At 41.6% G+C, this 9,673-nt stretch overlaps 1 protein-coding gene across 1 annotated transcript; it reads right to left on the reverse strand.

Annotated features, from left to right (window-relative positions):
• Nucleotides 1–4,216: 4,216 nt before the first annotated feature.
• On the reverse strand, nucleotides 4,217–6,248 carry LOC143027385 (uncharacterized). Its single transcript, XM_076188668.1, has 4 exons — nucleotides 5,933–6,248; nucleotides 5,456–5,775; nucleotides 4,626–5,369; nucleotides 4,217–4,498 (listed from the first exon to the last, which is right to left on the reverse strand). The coding sequence occupies exons 1-4, from the start codon at nucleotides 6,246–6,248 to the stop codon at nucleotides 4,217–4,219; spliced, it is 1,662 nt and encodes a 553-aa protein (XP_076044783.1).
• Nucleotides 6,249–9,673: the final 3,425 nt, after the last annotated feature.

The following is a 9,673-nucleotide window of genomic DNA, read 5'->3' on the forward strand; positions in this document are numbered from 1 at the left end:
GTAATTGGCCATCTCTAATTCGTATGTATGGGGATTATCTATTGTATGTATCGTGCAACATTTTCACTTTAGTGAAGGTGAAGCTGTATCTCCCATAGACCTTTGGTAACGAGAGGTCAAGGGTCACTAGGCGTTCGGCGCCAAGTCGGACCCCTGTTTGGGAGTCCGAGAGATGACACGAACTGAGGAAGTGTTAGTGATTCGTAACCGGGGAATGATATGAAATTTACCCCAATCACAGACCTAACCCAAAAGAGTGAAGCGTAAATGCGAACAAGCGTGTGCTCCAAAGCGAGGGGACGCGTTCTATGCGAGATCCAGTTTCCCCTCACCGTATACTTTCATCCTTCCCCCCATTCCCATTCTATCCTCCATGCCACGCCCGGAGTCGACGCACACATCACTACCGCCAGAACAAAGACGAAGAAAATCACCAAGTGGCCCCAAGGCCATGTTAAGTTACAACACGATGTTTTAATGAAATATCAAAACAAAACAGAATTATTGAAATTATTACATATTCACAAAAATACATGATGCTTGGCGATGCCATTGTACCTTTCACGGGTCGATGAGTCCCTGCCGATCACAGGTATGTAGTTTTCTAACGCTGAACGTTGTATATAAGTTTCACAGGAATACCCCTGAATTAAGTATGTGAGGCGGTCATCTAAATTAAATTTACACCGTCAGCAATACTTATTAAAAGGGATGGAAAATCTGTCGGAAGTCATAATATTCTCCACATCTGGTTCATGAATGTGGAACACTGGGGGGGTCTCCTATATCATGTACTCTACTTTGCAATACAGTTAACTGTTTCACACTATATGTTAATTAATTAAGTGTAACGCTACTTGATGTATTGATCTTCCAGGTAAATTGTTTCAGTCTCGTCTTGATATATATATATATATATATATATATATATATATATATATATATATATATATATATGTGTGTGTGTGTGTGTATTTTACCTAGTTGTATTTTGCGGGAAGGGGAGCTATGCTCGTGATGTCCCGCCTTTGTATCTTGCAGTGTCTAGTTTGTTTTTAAACTCATGAATGGTTTTTGCGCATACTATTCCATTGTCCAGTTTGTTCCAAGTGTCTAAAACTCTATGAGGAAAACTGTTTTTCTTCAGTTCTCTTCTATAGCTATGTTTTTTTTTATTTTCTTTCCATGTCCTCTTGTGTTTCTTTTGTCCCAGTTAAGTAAGTTCTCACTATCGAGTACCTCTGTGCCTTTCATGATTCTGTAGATGGTCAATAGGTCACCTCTCTCTCTCCTTTGCTCCAGTGTCGGTAACTCCAGTTTAGCCAATCTCTCCTCGTATGATAGGTTTGCAAGTGCAGGTGCCATTTTTGTAGCTGCTCTTTGGATTCTTTCTATTTTCTTTATATTCTTTTTGGTACTGGGGGACCACAATGTCGCTGCATACTCTAATCTAGGCCTTATCAATGTAACCAATATTTTTTTCATCATGTCTTCGTCCAAGTATGTAAACGCCACTTTTATTGATCTTAGCAAGTTGTAAGTCTCCCCGACAATTTTGTTAATCTGTATATCATAGGACAAGTCGTTCGTGATAATTACTCCCAAATCTTTTTCGGATCCTACTTTCTTTACTTCTTTGGTTCCAATTGTATATTTTCCTGATGTGTGTGTGTGTGTGTGTGTGTGCGCGCAGAAAAATCACTAAATACAACACGTGATCCACAATTTTTGCTGGTAACCACTAAGGAAATCGGAAGAAAACAGTAATTCCCAAGCGCTTTCGTGTAATTCACATCTGTATTCCCCCTGAAGATATGAATTACACGAAAGCGTTTGGGAATTACTGTTTTCTTCCGATTTCCTTAGTGGTTACCAGCAATATATATATATATATATATATATATATGTGTATATATATATATATATATATTATATATATACAGTATATACACACACATATATATAATGTGTGTGTGTGTGTGATTCACCTCGGTCTTTGGATCGCGTGTTGGACTCGTGATCGACAGCTATTTCCCTCCTGGAAGAGAGCTCAGATATCGTATGACCGATCTGTGGGTAATGCTTTGACCTTACACGCGCACACACACCCAACTCCCCGCCCACAAGAGTTGGAGTAACGACTCGAAGCGCAGCGATACTGAAATTATTTCAACCCTGGGCAGGATTCGAACCCGGGCCGCCGTAGTGACTGTGTGTGTGTGTGTGTGTGTTTGTCCCGAAATATCTGGATAGTGGAAGAAGGAAAGAGGTTGACTGGCATGAGAATTTCTCACACAATGGGAAATTGGGGAAGGGAGATAGCTGCAGTTGGGAGCCAAGAACTTCGGGAACAAGTCGGGACCGTGTTTGCCCCTTCCACTGCAAGCACGTAGTTTCGAAAGACTAAAGGAATGTGTTTCTCAGAAAAGGTGGGAAGGGGTGACAAATACGAGGTGTAAATCACAAGCCTAATCTATCACTCGACATTTATTGTAATTTAAGGAGTCTCCACAATTCAAACATAGAAACAACATAGTAATTTGAGAATTTTTCTCACAAACACAACATTTCTTGGAAAATTCGTAATAATTTGTGAATCCAAGATAATGCACATACACATAGTTGGAGACAACCTTCCTAACTAACCCTGTGCACTCTAATACCTAAAGCTAAAATTATGTAAATACTTATCGTAACGCATTGTCGTTCAACCCAGCAGTGCTTTACTAAGTTTGTGATGTTGAAAATACACGATGACAGACAAATTTTTGCCCAGGATTGCGTGTGGGCTGACCACGTTGAATTATCCACGCGTGGCTGGCAAAGGTCGGCGGCTGGATCCTCGCAATTTTATACATTGTTTTTCATAAAATTGACACTGCATCGATGTTCCAAGCATTCCAAACACAAACTTCGTCACATCAAGTCGTCAAAATGATTCATAATAGTCGATAGTTGGATCTTCGATTCAATTTTCGAGCAGTTGCCGTGTTCATATAATCTCAACAAGTACATCCTTTGCCGGCAGAGTGGGTACTGCCCGACGCGACGCCTGAGGCAGTGTAGGTAGGAAATGATGCGCTGTTTATGGTGGGCGCTTTTCTAATCGTGAATTTACGTAAAAAAGAATATGGTGTAACGTCGGGGCAGAAGATGAGGTAATTCTAGTAATCATGTGAAATAATTACTAGTTCGAAGGAAAGGAACATATAATCATAACAAGTAGTGGCAAGTGCGCAGGAGAGAACATAAAGAACATAAGAATAAAGGAGACTGCAAGAGACCATAAGGCCTACACTAGGCAGCTCCGTATCCATCACCACCTGTCATCCCCATCCATAAAGATGTCTAATCGGTTTTTTTTTAAACAACTGATAGTTTCAGCGCTTACTACATGGTTACTAAGTTTATTCCATTCACCGACCACCCTATTAGTAAACCAATGCTTGCCTATTTCCTTCTTAAATCTAAATTTATCCAGTTTATACCCAGCGCGGGCTCTCCAACAAAACAATAAGGATAAGAATAAATTATGGAACATAGGCAAAAAGGTGTCAAGTATAACACAACTGTAAAGAAATGATAATAATGTCATAGTAACTGAAGTCAGTTAATAATTTGAGACGTTTCAAAATAATAGGAGCCTTTGAAGACTCTCAGTATGAGAGGCTCGTGATGACAAAGTTTGTATGCTGAGATGGGGTGATTCCCGAATATAATTGAGAATACTTAGACTCAACAAGACCCTATCAATCAATTAGTGTTAAACTCTCCCAACAAAAGTTGTGGTGAAGAGGGACTCGTAAAACTTTAACTCGCTTGAAAGGGGAGCAAAAATGCAAAGTAATCACAGGATGCTTTAAGACTTCCAAAATTTTCACAGAGTGAAGGAAAGGTAATAACTAAAAGACCGAAAAGAAACAAAAAATAGGAAAACACTAAGTAGTGTGTCATAACGCCAAAGTTGTGACACAGTTATGGAGCAAGGGAACAGGGAGAGGTATCCTTCGCAGCCTTGAATCTAGAACTGGCTATTCACTGAGTGTGTTGAACCAATCTCTATTATGTTGGACAGCTGATCTACGTGGTCGAGCACAAGTTGGCATAGTTGCTGCTGTGTAATAGTTGAGGCGTCTGTCAGCGCAGTTGTGCTGGACCGATCTGGGCGGACAGCTGGAGGGGTGGGTGTGATGAGGTCCTCCAACCCATCGGTACTCTAAGTAGGGTAAATTGCTGCCAGCGTCGTTTCTTTGTCAACTGTGTCGAGCTCGACTACTTCCTCAGAGGGAGGTGATTCCTCTAGTGGCTCAGGGTTATCAGTGGGAGAAGGAGGTGGGGATGTGTCTGTGTTTAAGTTGAGCTCCAGAGGGATGATTCGAGTGACAGTGTTCATGTTCTCCCTTGGCAGTGCGGACTCTGACGGATCCGATGACGTTATTAGGGGCGGGAAAAACTTGAATGATGCGAGCCAGTGGATATTGGTCTCGGGGGACGCAAACTAGAATATAAAGAACAAGATCATGTACTCGAGGGGCATGTTGATGAAGCTTACTGAGGCGAAGGTGGCGCTCTCTTAAATTTGTAACGTAATCGTGGGCCCATCTTTTCTTGAATGTTTGTAGTACATCTGTGAGGTACTGGTATTGTGCTTTTCGTGTGATAGCAACAAGGTAATCAGGGGCGTCTAAATAAATGAGTTTTATCTGTGGAGAAAGGGCAATAGTGCGGTCGTGCATAAGATGATTAGGAGTAAGAGGGATATCATCCTCGGTACCAACATAGGTGAGGGGGAGGTTGTTCACTACGCATTCCACCTCTTGACACAAGGTTCTGAACTCATCATAGGTAGGTATACGTTTGAAGAGAGCTTTTCTCAGGTTGGACTTCGTGATACCGATATGACGTTCGTAAACGCCGCCGTGCCAGGGGGCAAGAGGGGTGATGAAAATCCAAATAGAATAGCGGTGAGTGAAAAATTCCTTGGTGTCAGGCTGATCCTTGAGTTCTCGGAGAAACCAGTCTGCGGCGCCGAAGTTGGCTGCGTTGTCCAATATGAAGGAAAGGGACATCCCCACCCGTGCCGCAAAGCGTCGCAATGCTCTAAAGAAATCTGCCACGCTGAGGGAGGTGACCACTTCCAGGACTAATGCTTGGATGATGGTGCATGTGAAGACGACCACATAGGCAACGTCAACATGTGATTGTTTTAACTTGAAGGTTCCAGTAAAATCTACTCCGGTGGTGGAGAAAGGTGCACGGAAGTGAATTCTATTAGGATGGAGGCGAGCTGGCGGAAGGAACTTAAGAGGTGGAGTTTGCATACGTCGGCAGTGTAAGCACTGCCTGATGAGAGACTTGATAGTCTGACGCTGGTGAGAGACCAGTAGTCTCTGCGGAGGAGAATATGGAGTGTGGCAGTGTTGGTGCGACTAGAAATTCGATGTTGGTACATGACAATGTGGGTCCACAAGGGACATTTGGGATGTAATAGCAGCGGGGGTAAGCGGTCATACTTGGTGGGAGTGATAGTATGTGGAGGTTGACAACGTATGAGACCCTGGTCATCTAGATTGAGGCATGTCTGGTAGATCAGGTTTTTGTCATCAGGGGTGAGATGGGTGGTTCGCCCTTGCAGACGGTTATATATCCAAGGGAAAGAATTAACTTGAGCTAGTCTGAGCATAACTTGATTGGGGTTTTGATCAACTTTGGCTTTTACTGTAGTTGAAGCCTTGGCCTTGACTACTTTAAGTAGAATTCTGAAAGCGTTGTACGCTGTTGGAAGATCAAGGAATTGTCAAGATGGAGGGATCTTGCTGTTTCAACAACAAGGTGTGGGACAGGCGTGTATAAGAATGGGCAGAGTGTACGACTCTTGACGGGGGTATTGGTCAGGGTAGGGAAGCCACTCGACCTTTAAACCAGAGATTACGTTTGCCAATAAGCCCTGAAACGTTAGTGCCCTTGGAGGCGGGATCAGCTGGGTTGCCCTTAGTACCGACATGCACGAGTAGGAGATCATAGTCTTGTACTAACTCTTTGACTTCTTTGGCTCTGTTGAGGACATATGTTGAGTTACTGGTCTGACTGCGTACCCTGAAAAGAGCGGACTTGACGTCAGACCACACAAATGTGGTGTGATACTGAGAGAGACGTAGGTCCTTCAGGCACTTGGCGAGGCGGCTACCGAAGAGAATAGCTGTGAGTTCGAGTCGGGAAATGGTAAGGTCTTTGCTGAGCTTGGCCATGTTCTCGGGTTGACCCTACTCTTTCCAGTGAGGAAGGTGACATGACCTTCTTGTGAAATAGTGCAGCCTGACACTCCAAGCCCTCTTTTGCTTGCATCGCAAAAGATGTGGAGGGCGTGGTGACTGCCATGATGTGCGTTGCGAGGGAGTAGAAGGGTCTCTAGATTTCTGTAGTTATCAAGGGCTGTTGTCAGAGTCTTGATGCTTTCTCTATTGAGGGGGGTGTCCCATCCTTCTTCTTCCTTCCACAATTTCTGAATGAAGAGTTTGCCTTTAAGGATAATGGGGGCTAAAAACCTGCTGGATCATATAATGAGAATAGACTGAGAATCTTTATTTTAGTCCAGAATTGTTGAGGTTGTTTGAAGGCTTCTTTAAACTGACTGGGCAGAGCTATCACGAGTGTGTCTTGTTTTAATGGCTTAAAAGTATTAATGGCTTTCTTTACATAAATACAGCCTAACATATCCTAACCAAACTCGGCCACTCGAAATCTCACTTTCCCCACCTTTCCTGATGCGATAACGATATCGTGTTATCGGTTATCCGACATTTTTCCCTGCGTTATCGATTTTCGGTATCACCGATACTTTTGGTTCCAAACTAGCGATAATAGATAATTTCATTTTTTTTTTTTTTTCAGTTTAGCACAAGGGCAAGCCGCGCCTGCCTTGGAGGCAGAAATAGGTAGGTCCGAGTTGGGAATCGAACGTACTGAACGGCATAGGACTGATAGATTACCGCGATCATTTATCGCGATAACGCCCACCTATGCCTAATATTGACATCAAGTTCAGCTCCAGCAAGACACGAGGCAAATCCAGTTATAGTGAAGACCCTAAATTAAGTGCTAAAGCCTAAAACCACACCGGGCTAGCAGTTTCAGCAAGACAGGACCAAGACTATTAAATAGCTTTCTCGATCTCTACAAGGGGTCATCGGTAAATCACCTAGACACCTTGAAAAAAATAAAGATACATCTCTCCCTTCATCATTGACCAACAAACTGTCCCTACATGTTAAATGCTCGGCTCAACAACAGAAAAAAAACATATATTCATGGGTGGTGCCTGGAACTATGGAATTACTGGTACGAAATCCAGTACAGACCAGGAGCCTACAGTCCTTCTGCTAATACATGGTCAAAAATATGTTCTGCCACGCAAGGAAAGTCTCACTGCCCTGAACTACCTGTAATTCCTCGTTTCGTTCCGTAAAAGAACCTAGAAGTACAACGCGATATGTAAAGAGGGTTGCCGACTGCCCTGTTTGTGCAGAGGTGAACCCACACTTCTAGAAACCCATTCTAGGGTGCTTGATGCATTCCAATCGGGATCAGGTGATTTCGGCCCAAGGTGAATTCGGTCCGGTGATTTCGGCCCAGGGCTTTTCTGTGCCGAAATCGCCGGTGATTTCGGCCCAGCGAAAATAACCTTTTAAGCTTGAAGGCTTGGTGCACTGTATAATTTCAATTTAGATCATTTGTTTCATAAATTTAATTTCGTTTTCACACAGTATGTGCAAAAATATTGTTACTTGAAATGATATATGAGTATTATTTTTAATTCTTTTAATAATATATTTTCTTTCAACAATGAGTAAATAATAATAGCAACATCTGGTGGACTGGCCGAAACGTCCGACCCTGCAGAGTTCTGGCCGAAACGTCTGTGGCCGAAACATCCTACATGCTCACTAATGATGTTGAACTTCTGGGCTGGGTTGTTCAAAACAATGTTTTGCACTATCTTGGCGTTAAATTTATCTTGACATTAAACATCATGGTAACACAGAGCGTTACCATGACATTTAACATCAAGATAAACTAACGCCAGAATTAGTTTTTGAACAACCCAACCCTAGACTCCTTGATATAATATGTTATCAATGTTAGGCAACTTTTTTGTGCAACAATAACACCATTTACCTTAGTCCACACATGAAAGTTGTTTAATTTCAATTTAGATAATTTGTTTAATAAATTTCATTTCATTTTCACACAGTATGTGCAAAAAATATTGTCACTTGAAATTATATATAAGTATTTTTAATTCTTTTAATACATTTTCTCTCAATGATAAATAAATAATGATAGCAACATTTGGAGGACTGCTATTATCATTTATTTATTATTTAAAGAAAATATATTATTAAAAGAATAATATATCACCAGCGATTTCGGCCCAGAAAAACCCTGAGCCGAAATCACCGGGCCGAAATTACCTTGGGCCGAAATCACCCGAAGCCTTCCAATCGATCAATGAAACCTCTATTTGTAGCAATTATGGGACCAAAACCCTCTATGCACAACAAACTTCATTTGATAATACTGGTGGACAAATATTTTATTCCCATTTATGGATCCTGTGAAGTTACCACGATTGTTATCAGGGGGTTCGGAAGAAAGCCCCACCGGAAAAAAAACCCCAAAAATGCCTAGGAAAAAAGCCCCACCGGAAAAAAACCCACTTAGGAAATTCTCTGACGGAAAAAAGGCCCACCTTGAAAATACACAGGCGGAAAAAAAATCTAGAAAAGCCCCAATTTAGGAAAACAAGATAATAATTTAAAAATAAAACTATGTGTTTATTGTTTAAAAGATAAGTTTACTTGACACTATATGAAAATAATACAATATACTAAATATTAATAAAACAATCTGAAATTACTTCAATTCAACACAAATAATACATGACAATAGAAAATCAATTATATAATTGAGGCTAGCTATACAGTATGAAGCATAAAAGTATTAAGTATAAAATAATACAAAGTCAGCACCAGTTTACATGATATTAAATGAAAATACTACAATATACTAAATATTATGAATAGCAGATTTTTAGTATAGAAAAATACAGTCAGCACTAAGTTATGAAATAGTACATTTGAAAGTTAGCACTACTTTAAATAAATCTAAATCGAATTAAAAGCGGATGCAGTGGGCACAGCCTAGAAACGCTTCAATGTCTTTCTGGCCTGCTTCGAAGTCTTTGCAGAGAGTGGAAAGCCTTTTCTGAAGGTCTTTTGTATGTCTCCTCTGGCGCTTTTGTGGTGGTTGGCCTCGGGCATTTTCCAACAGTGTCGTTGCAACAAGGGCTTGGTCTTTTCGTAGAGCCTCGATCGCGATCCACACGGAAGGATGGTCGTGGCCGATCATCTGTGTGAAGGCTTGATTCCACGCCTCACAATGGTGGTTCGTACCAAGATCTAAGAATATAAGGTCTAAGAACGTCACCTGGCTGTTCAAAGTGGTTAGCGGGTCCTATAGCTGTCAGTTGGTTGGTGTCGTTCGAAAATGACGTCGCCTTCGCTCGCACCGCTCCACTCAATTAGTTATATTCTGACAAATATTATATGTTCGTACGATGCCCGCCAGACAAGGTTACTTCGTGGACGTTCCAAAGTTCGGGTGGAAAAAGGGG

This window comes from Oratosquilla oratoria, chromosome 8 (genome assembly GCF_046742065.1).
Source record: "Oratosquilla oratoria isolate Oo_2021 chromosome 8, ASM4674206v1, whole genome shotgun sequence".
Lineage (NCBI taxonomy): Eukaryota > Metazoa > Arthropoda > Malacostraca > Stomatopoda > Squillidae > Oratosquilla > Oratosquilla oratoria.